Source organism: Myotis lucifugus, unplaced genomic scaffold, assembly GCF_000147115.1.
Source record: "Myotis lucifugus unplaced genomic scaffold, Myoluc2.0 scaffold_72, whole genome shotgun sequence".
NCBI classification, from domain to species: domain Eukaryota; kingdom Metazoa; phylum Chordata; class Mammalia; order Chiroptera; family Vespertilionidae; genus Myotis; species Myotis lucifugus.
In genome coordinates, this window is record NW_005871120.1 from 3344290 (window position 1) to 3363764 (window position 19475).

General features: G+C 44.9%; 1 protein-coding gene across 3 annotated transcripts in view; it reads left to right on the plus strand.

Annotated features, from left to right (window-relative positions):
• The window catches only part of GLYR1 (glyoxylate reductase 1 homolog), a 49007-nt gene that overhangs the window by 17754 nt on the left and 11778 nt on the right, over nucleotides 1-19475 (plus strand). For all 3 annotated transcript variants that reach the window (XM_006109929.3, XM_023755225.1, XM_014457254.2), the window contains 8 exons: nucleotides 4211-4297; nucleotides 5214-5270; nucleotides 7138-7188; nucleotides 7280-7353; nucleotides 11839-11938; nucleotides 17446-17556; nucleotides 18226-18327; nucleotides 19257-19419. In XM_006109929.3, coding sequence (XP_006109991.2) covers nucleotides 4211-4297; nucleotides 5214-5270; nucleotides 7138-7188; nucleotides 7280-7353; nucleotides 11839-11938; nucleotides 17446-17556; nucleotides 18226-18327; nucleotides 19257-19419 — 745 coding nt within the window. The remainder of the gene's footprint in view (nucleotides 1-4210; nucleotides 4298-5213; nucleotides 5271-7137; nucleotides 7189-7279; nucleotides 7354-11838; nucleotides 11939-17445; nucleotides 17557-18225; nucleotides 18328-19256; nucleotides 19420-19475) is intronic.

The window sequence follows — 19475 nt, forward strand, 5'->3', positions numbered from 1 at the left end:
GGACACATGGCGATTTCAGTTCTCACCATTGATTTTAATTAAGTGTCTTCAGAGATATAGGAAATCTGCTTGGGTTTGGAATTTTGGTGTATCTTATGATCTGATACTAGTGGCCCGGTACACGAAATTCGTGTGGGGGGTGGGGTGTCCCTCAGCCCGTCCTGCCCCCTCTCCAATCTGGGACATCCCTCTAACAATCTGGGACCACTGGCTCCTAACCGCTCACCTGCCTGCCTGCTTGATCGCCCCTAACTACTCTGCCTGCCGGCCTGCTTGCCCACAACTTTCCCCCCACTGGCCTTCTCGCCCCCCTCCACCAGCCTGATTGCCCCCAACTGCCCCCCCTGCGCCAGCCTGATCACCCCCAACTGCCTCCCCCTGCCAGCTTGATCTCCCCCAACTGCCCTCCCCTGCCAGCCTGATCGCCTCCAACTGCCCTCCCCTGCCGGCTTGATTGCCCCTAACTACCTCTGCCTCGGCCCCGCCACCATGGCTTTGTCCAGGACGTCTGGAAGGTCTCCCGGTCTAATTAGCATATTACCCTTTTATTAGTATAGATACCCTGGGGTCTAACAGGAGTATTGGTGTTGCTATAAGGAAATGGCATTTGGCTGACTAGCTCCTCTGTGAAGCAGAAAGCAGTAGCGAAGGATGATAACTGGGCAAAGCCTCGAATGATGGCGATTCTGGGCCATATCTCCTATCCTGTAACAATTAACAGAAAAGGCTGATCTTGATAGTGGAGGTGTCAATTACATGCAAGCAAGCAGAGGCTGCGCGTAGGTGTCTAGAAATCCGTCCAAGTCTTTAGCTGAGAACTACAACTCTGGGCACAAAGCACCCTGACAGAATAAAACTGTCAGTCCTGTGGCTCTCCTAAAATCCCAGACTAGCCCTAACCGGTTTGGCTCAGTGGGTAGAGCGTCGGCCTGCAGATTGAAAGGTCCCAGGTTCGATTCCGGCCAACGGCATGTACCTTGGTTGCAGGCACATCCCCAGTAGGAGGTGTGCAGGAGGCAGCTGATCGATGTTCCTCTCTCATTGATGTTTCTAACTCTCTATCCCTCTCCCTTCCACTCTGTGAAAAATCAATAAAATATATTTAAAAATAAAATAAAATCCCAGACTAGTGCAGAGAGCACTGATTTAGGAGTCAAGGCCTTTGGTTAGTGCTAGGTGGAGAGCTGTGTTCTCTGCCTTACTCTCATTTGTCATTTTGGTCTTAGGCAGCGGTTCTCAACCTCTGGGTCGTGACCCCTTTGGCAGTTGAACGACCCTTTCACAGGGGTCGCCTAAGACAATCCTGCATATCATATTTACATTACGATTCATAGCAGTAGCAACATTACAGTTATGAAGTAGCAATGAAAATAATTTTATGGTTGGGTCACAACATGAGGAACTGTATTTAACCCTTTTCGGTCCAACCTCGAGGCTGACTCGACAGACCAGGCGCTAGGAGCAGGTCCAATGTCGAGCAATAAGAACATTAAAAAGTTCCACATTCAATCCCGTCAATTAATTTGGACCAGACTGTTTGAATTCCAAAAATAACCTTGGACCGCAAAGGGTTAAAGGGCCAGAAGGTTGAGAACCACTGGTCTTAGGCAAGTCATTAAAGCTGCACTGCCCCTAGTCACAGGTGACCGTTTACATGTAAATTAAATACAATTTAAAATTTCGTTTCTCAGTCACACTAGCCACGTATCAGGTGCTCCATGGTGGACTTGTGACTATTGGCTATAGTATTAGTACAGGCATAGGGCATGTTCATCATGGCAGAAAATTATTTTTGCCACTAGACCTCTTTTACTCAAACCTCTATATTCAACAAGTATCTAGAGATAAAGCAGCATGAAAGACAAGGCCCCTATCGTGTTCATTTCTTCAATACTAGTAAATATTGAACACCAACTATGCGCCAGGAATGGTTCCCAGCATGGGATATATAAAGTAAACAAAATTGGTGACATTCTTACTTTCATAGAACTTACTTATAATAACATAGATTCTGAAGCCAAATTCCCTGAGTTTAAATTTCATCTACCATACTCATTATTAGCTCTGTGACCTCAGGCAAGCATACTTAAGCTCTCTGTCTCAGTTTTCTCTTCTGTAAAATGGAGATGATAATAGTTCTATTTCATGAGGTTGTGACAATTATGTGAGAATATACATATAAATAGCACTCTAATGTCTGGCATATGGTAAGCCCTGTAAAAGCATTTGTTGTCATTATAGTAATCAGCATCACGTTCCAATGGAGGAAAATACAGAGAGATGAGGGAAAGCATTCTGATAAGGTGACATTTCAATGGAGACCTAAAGTGAGCATATGAACCAACTTGGAAGAGCATACCCAGCAGTGCAAAGGCACTAGAGTATTTGCATGTGTGGTGTTTTGGGGAATGGAGGTGGAGGGCCATGGGGGTACTGGTGGGCGGGAGAGAAAGTAATAGGACATTAGGTTGGAGATTAGCATGGAGTGGGGTTGCAGCACATCTAGGGCGCCATAGGCCACAATAAAAGCCTCTAGCTTGACCATGTGAGACAGTATGTCAGTTTTAGGCAGAGAAGTATCATGCTTCACTCTGGCTGCTGTGTATAGACTAGACTGTACAGAAGCAGAGAGATTCCTTTTGCTACAGTCCGGGTGATAGGCAATGGCAGCCTGATCCTTGGGTGTTAGTAGTGGGGGCACTCAAAAGAAGGGGTTGCACGTTCCCATTTATAAAGCCATAATCGTTGTTGATGGATTAGAGGAGAGAGGAGGGTAGAATCGAGAAGGACTCCAAGGACCTTGGCCTGGTAGTAAATGGAGTTGCTGTTTCAGAGATTGAGAAAACTGTAGAAGAAGCCGTTTGGGCGGGGAAATCAAGAGTTCAGTTGAGCATGTCAAGATTCCCATTTGATATCCAAGTAGAAATGTCGGGAGGGCCACTGTGGCTGGAAGATAGCAGATGGAGAAAGGGAGGAGGCGGTAACGTCAGAGGTAGAGGGAAAGGAACAGACCAGTTGTAAAGCTGGAACGAACAGTGCCTCTTTGCCTAGAACGGGTGTGGGCCAGGCCCTTAATAAAGAGGAGCAGCAGCCTTACTCCGCTGGGTCCTTTCCTTGCATCAATCTGGGGAGAGTGGGGATCTTGGCTCCAGACCACCCTGAGTTCCAGTTCCGGCTTTGTCACTTAGTCCTGAAAAATGTTGGGCAGATTTCCTCATGAGCTCCATGTGACTTTTTTAGGTGGTTGTTTTGTTTTGTTTTGTTTTGTTTTTAGAGATTAGTGGATTCCTTCTGAAGCCTGTACTATTTTCTTAATAATGTTTATTATTCGCCATAAGGGATACTAGTTGGAGGCGAATTTTCTCTAACAACACTGCAGACATAGTTGGGCTTTTCTCTCCATCACACACCAGAATATGTTTTGTTATTTCAAGAACAGAGAATAAAAGCTCACTCTGTGTTGATGAGAACTTTCCCTGGTTCTCCCAATGGACTGTCATCAGAACCTGGCTGGGGACATGGGCTTGAACTGATGCTGAGACCATAGAGCTGGCTAGGGTTTTTTTGTTATTTATTTATTTATTTTTAAATGTATTTTTTATTTCAGAGAGGAAGGGAGAAGGAGAGATAGAAACATCAATGATGAGAGAGAATCATTGAGAGGCTGCCTCCTGCATGCCCCACACTAGAGATCGAGCCCGCAACCCATGCAATGTGTCCTGATTGGGATTCGAACCATGACCTCCTGGTTCATAGGTTGATGCTCAACCACTGAGCCATGCCGGCTGGGCTGGTTGTTTTTTTGTTTTGTTTTGTTTTTTTAATCCTCACCCAAGGATACTCCTTCCATTGATTTTTATTTTTTAGAAAGTGGAAGGGGTGGGGGGAAGGGGGGAGAGAGAGAGGAGAGAAACATCGATGTGAGAGAGACACATAGATGGGCTGCTCTCCACACACGCCCCAACCAAGGCAGGGATCAAACCTGCAACCCAGGTACATGCCCCTGACCAGGATTCAAACCCACAACCCTTCAGTGCACAGGCTGACGCTCTAACCCCTGAGCAACACCTGCCAGGATGGGCTAGGTGTTTAGTGTGGATGGAATGTGACTGAAGGAAGCAGACCAATGAAAAGTTGCTTTCCAGTTTGGGGCAAGAACACATCTATCAAGGTCCCACAGTGTCTTGACAATATGCCTTTCTCTCTGTAGGATCTCACCATTCCTGAGTCTAGTACCATTAAGGGGATGATGGCCGGACCCATGGCTGCATTTAAATGGCAGCCAACTGTGAATGAGGTAAGGATCTCTCCTGTGGGCCAGTTCAAGGTTGGCCTCAGAGCTGATTTCCTGGCGTGGCTGCTATACACTTTTTTTCCTTTTCCTCCTTTTTGTGTATGTGAAGCTGCTTTTTTTTTAAAAAAAAAAAAAATTATCAAACAGTACAGAGGAGTATGTGGTAAAGAATGCAAGTTTCCACTCTCAGGTGCTCACTGTTAAGTTTATACAACTTATTTCAGCCCCTTTGATACACCCATTAGCCATCATTTATTAATTACATACCAGTATATAGTTTGTGTTGTTGGGGCTAGGGTTATTTTTCGCAAAAGTGGGATCATCTGCAGGTTTTTTTTTCACTTGATGTTTTATAAACACCCTTTCACTGTCTGTATGTAAAACTTTGATGTTTAGTAGCCACACGTTATTCTATCCTTGATATAGTAGCACCCTTTCCCTGTTACTGAGCCTAATTATGAAAGGCCTGCAGTTGTTGTCATTTTATTTCTATAAATATCGGCCCTCAATGAGATGAAAACAATCAAAGGTCTGGTACCAGACACAAGTAGGCCAAAACCCTAAAATTGGAAAAGAGCCCTCAAAATTGATTTGCCTTTGTCAGCTGTGTTATCCAACATGACTAGTGAGAATGCTGGACCTTAAAAATATTAGTATGCCTTTTAAATATTTTCCCATGCTGTTATTGGAATAATTCGTATACCAACCAGGCAGAAATATCTACTGAAGCCAGTTTTCCTTTAGCTGGAACAGACGTTGTTTACAAAAGGCTTAGATCAACAATGGGAAAAGTGTTTCCAGCCAGTTATAAAATTAGGGCCAGCTCCCTGGGGTGTTTAGCCAGAGGAAAGCAGTTACCAGGCAGAAGGAAGGGGTCTTTGGTGGAAGATAATTTGTTTTAATAATTTTCTGGTTTCAGCCTGTTAAAGATGCAGACCCTCATTTCCATCACTTCCTGCTCAGCCAAACCGAGAAGGTGAGTTGTTCTTTGAAGTACTTTTATATATTTTTTTTATTGATATTTTACAGAGAGGAAGGGAGAGGGATAGAGAGCCAGAAACATCGATGAGAGAGAAACATCGATCAGCTGCCTCCTACACACCCCCCACTGGGGATGTGCCGGCAACCAAGGCACATGCCCTTGACCAGAATCGAACCCAGGACCCTTCAGTCCGCAGGCCGACGCTCTATCCACTGAGCCAAACGGGTCAGGGCTGTTCTTTGAAGTTCTTGATCCTTGGTCAGGAGCTGGCCTAAAGGAGAGTGTTGTCCATTGGAACCTCACCTTACTAGTCTGAACAGTTAGGCTCTGCCTGTACCACTGCCCAAAGCAGCAAGTTACTAATAAAAGTCACATAGGGGCTCACTCATGAATTGGGTGTTGTTAATATTAAAAACTAGAGGCCCAATGCACGAAATTCATGCAAGAGTAGGCCTTCCTTCCACCCGCTGCTGGCACTGGCTTCCCTCTGGCACCTGGGACTCGGGCTTCCCTCCAGCTGCCTGCAGGGACCCAGGACCCGGACTTCCCTCACAGCCCCAGCTTTGTCCGGAAAGATGTCCGGTCTAATTAGCATATTATGCTTTTATTATTATAGATACCCCCCCCCCCAAAAAAGCTTTTAAAACTTGTCAGCTGTGTGATTGAGACATTTGTGATTGCCTTCAGAGTCTAGGGCAGAAACCAAAACTCGTGAGCTGTCAGCCACCTGTGAGGTAGCCTATGCTGCTGGGTAGATAGTCTCCATAGCCTCCAGGTGTGGAGGGAAAGTTTTCTGAAGTGACTGCAAGGTATGGGGTTAGGCCAGTGGTCGGCAAACTCATTAGTCAACAGAGCCAAATATCAACAGTACAACGATTGAAATTTCTTTTGAGAGCCAAATTTTTTAAACTTAAACTACATAGGTAGGTACATTGTTATTAACTTAATTAGGGTACTCCTAAGGCTTAGGAAGAGCCACACTCAAGGGGCCAAATAGCCGCATGTGGCTCACGAGCCGCAGTTTGCCGACCACTGGGTTAGGCCAAGCCTTGATAGGATCTGCTGATAGGATGTAGCTTTGAAGTTGGACAGAGCTGGGTTCCAAACACGGTTACACAGACCAACACTGTAATTCTGGGCGAGTGACTAAACGCCTCTGATTCTTTTCTTTTTTAAAAAAATATTTTATTGATTTTTTTACAGAAAGGAAGGGAGAGGGATAGAGAGTTAGAAACATTGATGAGAGAGAAACATCGATCAGCCTCCTGCACACCTCCTACTGGGGATGTGCCCACAACCAAGGTACATGCCCTTGACCGGAATCGAACCTGGGACCTTTCAGTCCACAGGCCGACGCTCTATCCACTGAGCCAAACCATTTAGGGCCGCCTCTGATTCTTTTTTTTTTAATATATTTTATTGATTTTTTACAGAGAGGAAGGGAGAGAGAGATAGAGAGTTAGAAACATTGATGAGAAAGAAACATCGATCAGCTGCCTCCCACACATCTCCTACTGGGGATGTGCTCGCAACCCAAGTACATGCCCTTGACCGGAATCGAACCCGGGACCCTTCAGTCCGCAGGCCGACGCTCTACCCACTGAGCCAAACCCGGTTTCGGCCGCCTCTGATTCTTAATGTCATTGTTAACAAAAGGATCTTGCACAGTTGCATGGAGAATTGAATGAGGTAATGTGTGTTAACTTTCTGTGTCATCTGGAATGTTCAATAAAATTGAACATCAAATAAGATTTTGATGTTAGCATCCCACATTAGGCCTAACTTTTTAGGTAAATTATAATGAAGAATGGTTAAGCGTTCAGTTTAATAAGTGGTGTGTTTTTTCCTCCCTCTTTATTAGCCAGCTGTCTGTTACCAGGCCATCACAAAGAAGTTGAAAATATGTGAAGAGGTACGTAGATTCCACACCTCCTCATTTTTATCTTCCACTGGGGCCTTGCCATGGGCAGCCTGACCTGATGCTTTGTGCTTCCTTTCCCTAGGAGACGGGGTCTACCTCCATCCAGGCAGCAGACAGTACGGCCGTGAATGGCAGCATCACACCCACAGACAAAAAGTAGGGCCTTTGGTGAAAAGATTTCTTTGGTTCTGCTGAGGGGTGAGGGATGACCCCAAGGGGGCTCTTTAAAGGTTATGCTCCAGTCATTGCTAGAACTGAATGTGAAGAAAGGAAGAAAGTTGTAATCCTTACTGATGATGATTTGTCTAGGAGTAAATTGCCTTGCAGAAGACAGAAGTTGTCTTTAGATGTATGCCCTTAAATGTGAGTTTGTGAGCAGGGAATGCTCGGCTCTATGCTTCTCAGACTTTCCTATGCTTCAGAATCACCTGGAAGGCTGTTAGTAAAGCCCTGATTGTTGGACCGACCCCTGGGGTTTTCTCAGTGGGTCTGGGGTGGATCCTTAAAATTTGTATTTTGGACAAGTTCCCAGATATTGCTACTGCTGCTAGTCAGGAGACCACATTTGTGAATCCCCTAGCTTAGTAGAACTGTGATGAAAATCCTGAATTTGACTGTGGAGGATGAGAGATGAAGATATTTAGAATATCCTGCCCTCCCTGGCTCTCCCTGCAGTCACCTTCCGATCCTTCTCATACACCTGCCTGCTGCTCTCTGTCCTGCTCAGGCAGGTTGGAGAGCCTTGACTATGGTCCCCAAACCTTAGCTTGTACCCATGCTCACCTTTGCCCTTACTCTGGCCAGTTGTGTTTTTAGAGTCGTGACGATGAAAAGGGTTTTTTGCTTAAGAACATTCTCCTGAGCAAGATAACCAAGTCTGAATTTCCTGTCTGTGTCTTCCAAAAGGTTCTTTTGCAGCCTAAAAACAATGCATCTTTTACTTCAGTCCTAATTTTTTGTTCTATTGAAATCACTGATTCTACCAGTTTTTTGGGGTGACTTCTCTTTGTAGAGTGGAGGAGATAGAGGCATATTATATACTAACTAGAGGTCTGGTGCACAGATTCGTGCACCAGTGGGGTCCTTCAGCCTGGCCTGCGCCCTCTCAAAATGCAGGACCCTCAGGGTATGTAGTAGTGCACGAAGTGGTAGGTAGCTGCGGCACAGCTCCCACTCATCCTGGCCCCGCTGCGCCTGCCATCGCCGCTGCAGAGGCAGGAGAGGCTTGTGCCACCATGGCAGCACTCGCCAGCCATGCGTCTACTACCCATCGGTCAGCTGAGCGGCGCTCCCACTGTGGGAGTGCACTGACCACCAGTTCCTGCATTGAGTGTCTGCCCCCTGGTGGTCAGTGCGTGTCATAGCTACCTGCCAGTCGATTGGTCGACCAGTCGCTTAAGCTTTTATATATATACTAGAGGCCCAGTGCACAAAATTCGTGCACGGGTACGGTCCCTAGGTCTGGCTGGCGATCAGGGCTGATCAGGTTCCCCGCCTCCCCTCCTTCCCACCTCCTCTTTCCCTTGCTCCTTCAGCACCCTGCTGCTGCTGTTGGTCGCCCACCATGTTCCACTCTCCCCCCTGGTGGTCAGAGCACGTCATAGAGAGTGATCAAACTCCCGGTCTCCCGATCAAAATCGCAAGGGGACACTTTGCATATTAGCCTTTTATATATATAGACTAGAGGCCCGGTGCATAAAATTTGTGCACGGGTGGGGCCCCTAGGTCTGGCCAGCGATCAGGGCCTATCGGGGCCATCTTGCCCAGTCCTAATTGGGGCCAGGCCGGCTGCTGGATACAACCTGCCAGCTGCCGGATGCAACCTGCCAGATGCGGGGAGGGACCGCAGGAGGTTTGCCGGCTGCGGGGAGGGACGGGGAGGTTGGCTGGCTGTGGGAGTGTACTGACCACCAGGGGGCAGCTCCTGCATTGAGTGTCTGTCCCCCTGGTGGTCAGTGCATGTCATAGCAACTGGTTGACCAGTCGTAACGGTCGCTTAGGCTTTTATGTATATAGATATCTTCTACTAGTGTGTGTGTGTGTGTGTGTGTGGAAGACTCCGGCCAGCAGCCGGAAGGCCCCAATCAGCCCTGATTGCCGGCCAGGCCTAGGGACCCTACCTGTGCATGAATTTCGTGCACCGAGCCTCTAATATATAGATAAAAAGGGAGATGGGTGTCACCCATTCATTTGATGAGGATTGTGTTGTTTTTAATTTTTAAAAACTAGGGCAGGTTGAGTATAGTCCCAATGCTTTCACCCAAGGCCTGTATTGCCCGTATAGTAAAATACTTTTTTAACCTGAATATGAAGCCAACTAAAGCTAATCAGCTGTATTGTTCTTAATCCACTTAGTCTACATTCTCCATCTTATCTCAAGGGCACCATGAAGGACTGTTAGTTGCCATGTTAAAAAAACAGAAGCTTCATCCCCAGGTCTGCTGGGTATCCTAGAACAAACACCAAGAAGTGGGAAAAGAATTAGTCCTCATGATTTAGAATCATAGGGAAAACTTACACTACCCATATCACTGTGAATGACAAAAGATCTTGTTTTTATGCTTTGGCTTAAAACTTAGTGGACAGGGCACTATTTGGTGAGGAAGGTGATAGGTTCCCATTTTCTTTTCTTAAAATTTAAATATTTTATTGTTGACCTATTGCAGATGTCCCCCATTTCACCCCCCTTTGCCCACCTCCACCCAGCCCCTGTAGCCCCCCTCCCCCACCCCAGTCCTCACCAAACTATTATCCATGTCCATGGGCTATGCATATATGTTCTTTAGCTAATCCCTTCACCTTCATTTATCCAGTCACCCACTCCCCTCCTCACTGACATTTGTCAGTCTGTTCCATGTATCTATGCCTCTGGTTCTATTTTGTTCATCAGTTTATTTTGTGCATTAGATTCCACATATTAGTGAGATCATATAGTCTTTGTCTTTCTCCGACTGGCTTATTTCACTTAGCATAGTAATCTCCAGGTCCATCCATGTTGTTGCAAAAAGTAAGAATTCCTTCTTTTTTATAGCCGCATAGTAAGTATTCCATTGTGTAAATGTACCACAACTTTTTTATCTACTCATCTACTGATGGGCACTTGGCCTGTTTCCAGATTTTGGCTATTGTAGATAAGGCTGCGTTACTAAGGATTCTTAGGATATATATACCCAGAAGTAGAATTGCTGGGTCAAAAGGCAGTTCCATTTTTAATTTTTTGAGGAAACTACATACTGTTTTCCACAGTGGTTCCACCAGTCTACATTTCCACCAACAGTGCACTGGGGTTCCCTTTCTCCGCATCCTAGCCAACACTTGTTGTTTGTTGATTTATTGATGATAGCCATTCTGACAAGTGTGAGGTGATACCTTGTTGGAGTTTTAATTTGCATCTTCCTGACGATTAGTGACCTTGAGCGTTTTTTCATATTTTTTCATATGTCTATTGGACATATCTCTTTCCTCTTTGGAGAAGTGTCTCTATTCAGATCCTGTTCCATTTTTTACATTTGATTCTAATAACTGCTGTCTGGAACAGAGTGTGAGAAGTGCGTATTCCAGCAAGGATTAGGGGAAACTGAGTAGAAAAGCCAATTTGCAGAAGTGGCTGCAGATGTCTCACCAGAGACCAAAAATACTGAAAGGATAACACAGGTCAAAGTGGAAAAGCTGCAGAGTGTGTCCAGAGCTGAGAGAAAGCCCGAGGTGAAAACTACAACATAATGTAATAAGAAATGAAGAAAGAGGCATAGTTGAGTCAAGTCACATGCCAGGAGAGATAATAAAGAAATATAGGAACCAAGAAAAGACATTTGGGCAGGGTAAAATCATCTGTAAAAGCAGCAGTCCCCAAGTTCTTGGGGTTGCAGAAAGAAGCAGGCTATAGGAAGTGAAGGTACACAGAGCATGAAAAAGGATCATAATGGGCCTGCAATTAGAAGGGTGTGGTAGAGAGCAGAGAGGGGTGGGCCAGCAGACAGTGGTGATGGGGAAAAGGTGCAGGAGAAGGCAGATTTGGGAAGAATTCGTGCCCTGGGAAAGTTTGGCTCCAAAGCTCAGGCAAAGCTTTGAAGAAGAGAGACATGGCTTGTCTCTGCTGATAGAAAGAATGCAAAGGTAGCATAGGTTTGGAGCCTGGAGAGGGGGGGGAAGACTGGGACCCAGATTTCTGCAGTTGAAGAAGGTGGCTGGCTCTGACACTTCAGTTACTTGTCATGGATCCTGATGTGCTTTCAAGAGGCATCTGAAGACCTAGAACTCAAAACTCTTGCAAAGCCGGAGACAAATGTCTGCTTTCTCACTGTTACGGAATTGTAAGCTCAGACTCTCTATCAAAGCATCAAGGAAATGATTTGAAACACCTAAACGAAAAATGTCGTAATTCTTTCTGTGGCAGTCAAGGGTTTAGAAATGCCCTTTTAAATCTAGGGACACAAGCGATGGCATAATAAGAAAAGGCACAGTCTGCATGCGCCACATCTAGCTCAGTGCTCGTGGTGTCAGAACACCGCTGAGCGACGGTTCTGGTGGTCTGAGATCCCACCCCAGGTTTATGAGGAAGCAGAGTCTGTGCTGCATTCAGGATACCTTACCCTGTCCCTTCCACTCCTCCCCAAACTAATCAGTTTCTCTCTTTTTCAGGATAGGATTTTTGGGCCTCGGCCTGATGGGAAGTGGCATCGTCTCCAACTTATTAAAAATGGGTCACACGGTGACTGTCTGGAACCGGACTGCAGAAAAAGTAAGCATTAATGAGTGGTGCTTGTCAGACAGGGAGGGAACAAACCTTGACCCATGGAGTTGGGTTAACTAAAAATGGGAATGTCTTCCTGATGTCTTCACTCAGCATTCTGCAGGTGGTAGAGTAGGAGGAGCCACACTATTATTCAAGCAGGTAGATATGTAGACAAATAAGCTTAGAGTATTAGTATAGAAACTAAATATTTAAAAGTATCCAGGGGTGCCATGGCCAGTGTTGCTCAGTTGGTTGAGCATCATCCCGTGCACTGAAAGGTTGCTGGTTTGATTTCCACTCAGGGCACATACCCAGGTTCGTATTTGATCCCCAATCAGGGTGCTTGTGGGATACAACTAGTCAATGTTTCTCTCTCTCATCAATGTTACTCTCCCTCTCCCTTCCTCTCTCTCTAAACTGAGTAAAAAATGTGTGTATGTGTGTGTGTGTATTTATTTATTTTAAAAAATTAGAGGCACGAAATTTGTGCAAGAGTAGGCCTTCCTTCCCCCGGCTGCCGCCACCGGCTTCCCTCGCAGCCCCGGCTTCGTCTAGAAGGTCGTCCAGAAGGATGTCTGGTCTAATTAGCATACTATGCTTTTATTATTATAGAAGATAGATACCCAGGAATATAAAACAAAGTGAAAATTTGCACTGGTGGGTGTTGCCCAGTGGTTGGAGCATTGCCTTCCACACCAAAGTGTTGTAGGTTCGATTCCTCTCTCTCTCTCTCTCTCTCTCTCTCTGTCTCTCTCTCTCTTTCTCTCTCCCTTTTTCCCTCCCTCCCTCCCTCTAAAAAGCAATGGGAAAAATATTGTTGGGTGAGGATTAACAAAAATAAAAAAGGAAAATTCCTCCCTCTCTGCTATTACCCGAGCTAGCCCATGTTAGGTGTTTGCACCCTTTTTTCCATGTTCACAAAATACGAGCGTATATTATGAAGTCATTGGTAAGGAATGTGTGTAGATAGATCTACAACATCCTTTTCAGTGACTGTACTGTATTCAGTTGGATTGTGTTAGCTGTGCATACAGCATTCTGCTGTGATGATGTTCTGTATCTGCACTATCTAGTTTGGTAGTCACTAACCACATGGGGCTCTTTTTTGGGGGAGGAGGGGCTTTGCATTTTTTTAACATTTTCCTCTCACGTGGTTTACATCAATTTATAATAATCTACTTAAGTTGAAACAGAACATAGACAAAAAAATATATCCTTACCCACTTATTAAAGTCAAATATTAATGAAGGGTCCCATCCCACCTCTATCACAAAACCCGGCAGCCCATAGTCATTGTCAGCAAGGACTGGCCTTCTAGGATTCCTGTGGCCTGTGTGCTGAGCCTGTGGGCACAGCCTGCCCTGCTGGGCACAGTGGCTTACATGTGGCTCTTGAATACTTGAATCAAGGCTAGTACAACTAAATAATTGAATTTTTAATTTTATTTCACTTAAATTAAAATAGTCCCCTTTGGCCCTAACCGGTTTGCTCAGTGGATAGAGCGTCGACCTGCAGACTGAAGGGTCCCGGGTTCGATTCCAGTCAAGGGCATGTGCCTTGGTTGCGGGCACATCCCCAGTAGGAGGTGTGTAGGAAGCAGCTGATTGATGTTTCTAACTCTCTATCCCTCTCCCTCTCTGTAAAAAAATCAATAAAATATATTTTTTTTAAAAATATTTCCCTTTGGCCCTAGCCAGTTTTTCTCAGTGGTTAAGTCGTCGGCCTGTGGACTAAAGGGTCCCAGGTTTGATTCAGGTCAAGGGCATGTACTTAGGTTGCTGGCTCAATCCCTGGCCCCAATCGGGACACGTGCGGGAGGCAGCCAATTGATGTGTCTCTCTCACATCAGTGTGTCTCTCTGTCTCTCCCCCTCCCTTCCACTCTCTCTAAAAATCAATGGAAAAAATGTCATTGGTAGTGAGGATTAACAAAAATAAGTAATCCTATTTGGCTAGTGGCTACCATATTGGACAGAACACATTTAGAAATTCTTAACCTAAGGTGGCAGCCCACAGCTTCCATGGGTCTGTGTGGCCCTGCCTTGGAATTCCAAAGCTGTTAATGTGTACCTTTTGTAATGGAGGCCCTGGCTCCCATCAAGTTGTCATTCAAGAAAAGATGAAGAACTGTCATCTGAGTACCAGGAAATTAAACACTGTACTTGCCAGGAACAAAAGAAAGACTGAGAAAGGACCGGCTTCTTGAGGAACAAGGTGTGGCTGAGCATGTATTTGTGAAATGACTGGGTGCATGTCTCTTTATGTGCACAGGTGAGAGCTGAAATAAGGTGTGATTGCTGAAGGAGTTGGCGGAGCTGATGTATTTGGGTTAACAAAAATGTTCTAGCAAAGTAAGAAATTCACTTTGCTGAAACAAAGTCCTTTTCAAGAATAACAAAAATGGGTTGAGTTGAAGAGGGCACTGAAGGCCGTGCTAAGGGATTGCTTCAGGTGCTGGGCACTGTGGGGACCTAAGTCAGGAGTGGACCTCAGGCTTCATCGACAGGGTAGTTTGTGATTCAAGGCTAGAATAGTCAGGAAATCTAGATGTACACAGTGGCAGAACATCAGGAGAACCAGGGGGTTTGCTTATAAGTACATTCCCCTTTGATAGAAGTGCCTCTGGTCTTCCTGTTTTCCTGATTAAAATGCAGAAATGTTATAAACAAGGCCATTCCTTCCTGATTCATTTACAGGAAGGCAGGAGAGCAAAGCAGGTAGAACTTAGGTTTGGAGTAGGGCCGACCTAGTCCAAGTCACACTCTGCTGCTTGCCCTAGGGCTTCAGTGAAATAGTTTACCTCCCTAGATCTGTAAAATGATGGACAGCAAAAGCCCAACTTCATGGGGGTGTGAAGGTTAAATGAGATGATGTAAAGTACTCAGCACAGTGCCTGGCACAAGTTATTAGTAAATGTCATCTTTGAAAAGCCATTTAATCCTTATGACAGTCCCCATGGAATTTTTATAAAAGGATCTTAATAAAAATGATTCCGCCCTAGCTGGTTTGGCTTAGTGGATAGAGCGTCGGCCTGTGGACTGAAGGGTCCCAGGTTCGATTCCAGCCAAGGGCACATGCCCTGGTTGCGGGCTCAATCCCCAGTTGGGGGCATGCAGGAGGCAGCTCATCAATGATTCTTTCTCATCGATGTTTTTCTCTCTCCCTTTCCCTTCCTCTCTGAAATCAATAAAAATATTTTTTTAATAAATAAATACATAATCCTGTGGTCCTTCTGGGAAAAAGATGAAACATTTTAAAATTTTCAGTAATGAGGAGGTCTTCTCTCAAGCAAATGTGAAAACATAATAATGTGAATTCACCAAGATACATGTGTGCTATAATAAAGACACAGACCTACCAGGTAGCCCAGAAAGCCTAGGACTTCCTCTGATAGAGCCATTGCACTGTGAATCAGTGATGTTGAAGAAGGGTTGGTCAGTAAGTATGTTCAGAACAACTGGTTAGAAATTGGAGGAAATATTAATCTCACTTCTTACCACATAATAAAATATATTCCAGATAGATTACTACATTTTTTTCCAAAGGAAAAACCAGAAGGAAATAAAACTAAATATCCCTGGCCTATGTGGCCTATGAGCATCATCCCATACACTGAAAGTTTGAGCGTTTGATTCCTGATCAGAGCACATACCTGGTTGCAGGCTCCATCCCCATTAGGGGGTGTGCAGAAGGCATCCGATTGATGTTTCTCTCTCATGTCCATTCTCTCTCTCTCTCATCCATGTTTCTCTCCCTCCCTCTCTCTAAAATCAATAAAAAAATATTTTTTAAAAAAGGAAAGACAACTAAATATTAACATAGATCTTTCTAAGCCTAAGACACAATCAGAATCACTAAAGAAAAAGATATGTAGTTTTTTTTTCTTTTTCTCAATTATAATTTACATTCAGTATTATTTTTGTATTAGTTTCAGATATACAACATAGTGTTTAGACAATCATATACTTTACAATGTTCCCCCCAATAACATTCCCTGTACCCACCTGGCACCATACAAAAGATGAACAGTTTTTAATAATACTCCCCACAACAAAAAATAAAGTGAAAGGTACACCAACTAAAAGTGCTTATAGCAAAGATGATAGAAAAGGATATGTTGATTTTATGAAACACATAGTTTGATAACTCTTAAGATAAAAAGTATATAAAAGAAGTAGCTCACAGACCTTGTTTGCATATATGCATAACCCATGGACACAGACAATAGGGTGCTGAAGGCCTGGGAGGGTGGGGGGTCTGGAGGAGGTCAAGGGAGGAAAAAAGGGGACATATGTAATACTTTCAATAATAAAGAATTATTAAATAAAGAAGTAGCTTACAGAAGAGTAAACAATTTAAAAACAAAAGTATTTAAAAGGTTTATCAGGAGTAATCAAAATAGATCAGGTAAAAGTTGCTATTTTTAGCTGGTTAAATCAAGTAGGATAAAATTTTAATGTATTTATGTATGCTTGATTGATTGTTGTTTTTAAATGATGTACTCTGTGCTGGTGATTTGAGACCTTGTTGGTGATCATTATATATTCTCAGCCCTATTGAAAAACCATTTGTCTACATTTATTAAGAGCATGAAAACCATTTGAGCCTGTTTTATTCTTAGAAGTCTAAATTGAAAACATAAGGATATTTGTTGGAGTCATTTATAATTAAAAGCAGTCCAAATGTCAAACTGCAGCGGAGCCATTAGGTAAATCCAGATATGTCTCTTGATGGAATATTTTACAGCCATTCATTGTAAGTGATAATAATGAGAGACAATATGGATAAATGTAAGCCTTACAAAATACTTTTTTAAATATATTTTATTGATTTTTTACACAGAGGAAGGGAAAGGGATAGAGAGTTAGAAACATCGATGAGAGAGAGACATCGATCTGCACACTCCCTACTGGGTATGTGCCCGCAACCAAGGTACATGCCCTTGACCGGAATCAAACCTGGGACCATTGAGTCCGCAGGGCGATGCTCTATCCACTGAGCCAAACCGGTTAGGGCCTTACAAAATATTAAACGTTGGATACAAAATAGTAGGTTCAAGTTATTCTAATTACTTTTTAAATGCCTTTGGAAAAGGGTAATGCACTAAAATAGTGTTTTCAGACCCCCAGAAACATCATAGTAAGGGATGGCAGCCTCCCAGCCCCAGCCCTGCTTCCCTAGCACAGTGCTGATAATGCAGGGCTGCAAACAGGCACTGTTTACATCCTGTCTTCAAACAGGAATCCTTCGGCAGACACTTGTTTTGTGCTTACTGTGAAGTAAAACATCATCTAGGCACCAAGTATGTGAAAACACAAGACAGTCCTGAAGAAGCCCCATCCACTTCCCCCAAAAAGTCAGACCACCAGCTCTGGTGTCCGGGGCTCCCATCCTCAGCCTCAGTCTCCTGCCTTGGGAGGCCAGCCAGGAGGACTGGGCACCGTATCTCTGGCCTGGCTGTCGTGTTTGTTGTGCAATGCCTGCAGCTCACGTTAGGATCTGTGACTTTTGCAGTGTGATTTGTTCATCCAGGAGGGGGCCCGCCTAGGAAGAACCCCCGCTGAAGTTGTTTCAACTTGTGACATCACCTTTGCCTGTGTGTCGGATCCAAAGGCGGCCAAGGATGTAAGGATCCCCTCCCTCCCCTCAGCGTCTCAGATTGTGGCCAGGAAAGCTGGCTGGCCTCCTCCCCTTCTCCCCTGCATACGGAGTGAGTGTCTGCATGTGGGGGGTTGAATTTCCCATCTGGGGGCCATCTCCCATTGTGAAGGGTGTTTGTATAAATTGAATACAGACTTCCTTTAATTCAGAACAAAGAATGAAAATGGCTAGGATCCCTGAGGTCTTCTAAAATGGTCTGTGGTATATTCTTATTGAGCTGGAAGCTTTGGGGCTGGGTGTGCTTTTGGTCTATGTGCCAAGTTCCTATGTTTGGCTATCACTGTATTTGTATGTTTTAAAAGTTCAAGTGCAGTAGTCATCTTGTTAAACTGGTGACTAGTCTAATCCAAGTAGATCCAAAGAAGCCCCAAAACTGAAACACTGAGATTCCATCTTTTAAATGGGAAGTTTTTAATAGAAATTTACTATTTTTAAAGATAAATGGGAACATACTAGAAGTACTTTTCTTTCCCTTGCTTATTTACTTGCTTTTCCCTTTTCAGCCTTAATATTTATTAGCTCCTTATCAGGAAATGAACCAAAAAAGCAAATAAATTCTGACTTTGGGTCTAAGGGGTTCCTGGGTATCTGGCTGGGGGCCTGGGCTATTGCTTCTCCCTTGTGTCCCCACAGCTGGTGCTGGGCCCCAGTGGTGTACTGCAAGGGATCCGTCCCGGAAAGTGCTACGTGGACATGTCAACAGTGGATGCTGACACAGTCACCGAGCTGGCCCAGGTAGCAGCCTTGTTCAGGCTGGCCCTCCAGCATCCTTTTGGTTGGATCCCAAGACCTAAGCTGACCATGCCCAAGTGTGGACAACTTGGTTACTCTAGAGCAGCGGTTCTCAACCTGTGGGTCGCGACCCCTTTGGCGGTCGAACGACCCTTTCACAGGGGTCGCCTAAGACCATCCTGCATATCAGATATTTACATTACGATTCATAACAGTAGCAACATTACAGTTATGAAGTAGCAACGAAAATAATTTTATGGTTGGGTCACAGCATGAGGAACTGTATTTAAAGGGCCAGAAGGTTGAGAACCACTGCTCTAGAGCCAAAGCCAGAGAGAGAAGTGAGGCCAGTAGCCTTGGGACTAGCCTGTCTTCATTCTCTACCTTCAAAGTCACAGTTAATCTAAGTGGCCATGAGAGATGCTGCCTAGCTGTGATGGGCATAGATCCCATAGTTGCCAGCCTCACAGTGAGAAGCAGTCCAGGCTGTCAGCACAGCCTTTTTGGTTTAAGCATCTATCTGCAGAGTATTCCTCCTGCCTGAGCTGCTGGGCCCAAGTGAGGGAGTGGTGACTTCTGGCTCGTGTGTGTTCAAAGAGTGAAGTCCGGGAAGGGCGGTGTTCATAGGAGGTGTAGACAACCAAGCAGTTGGCACGGCCATGTTTGGTTATAATCTCTGGTCTTTATAAGAAATTCAGAGTAAATGGGAACTTATGAGGAGCCTAGCCTCTCTCTTTACTACATGTGAGTCAGGCATCTGTTGGAGGATATCTGCTGACCCTCCCAGCGTTAGTCCAGCACCTTTGTACAGATGTCGGCTTTGGGGCTTCCATGTGGAGGGCCAAGTACTTCCACCCAAGGACCCTCTTTGCTCCCTGCCTGAGACCCGTGAGAGAGGCAAGGACTCCAGAAGCTGTAACTTTCCTTTCCAGGTGATTGTGTCCAGGGGGGGCCGCTTTCTGGAAGCCCCAGTCTCAGGGAACCAGCAGCTGTCTAATGATGGGATGTTGGTGATCTTAGCAGCCGGAGACAGGGGCTTATATGAGGACTGCAGCAGCTGCTTCCAGGCAATGGGGAAGACCTCCTTCTTTCTAGGTAACATACCTGCCCACCTGTTGGGCCACATTCCCCCTAGACTGCACTGATGACAA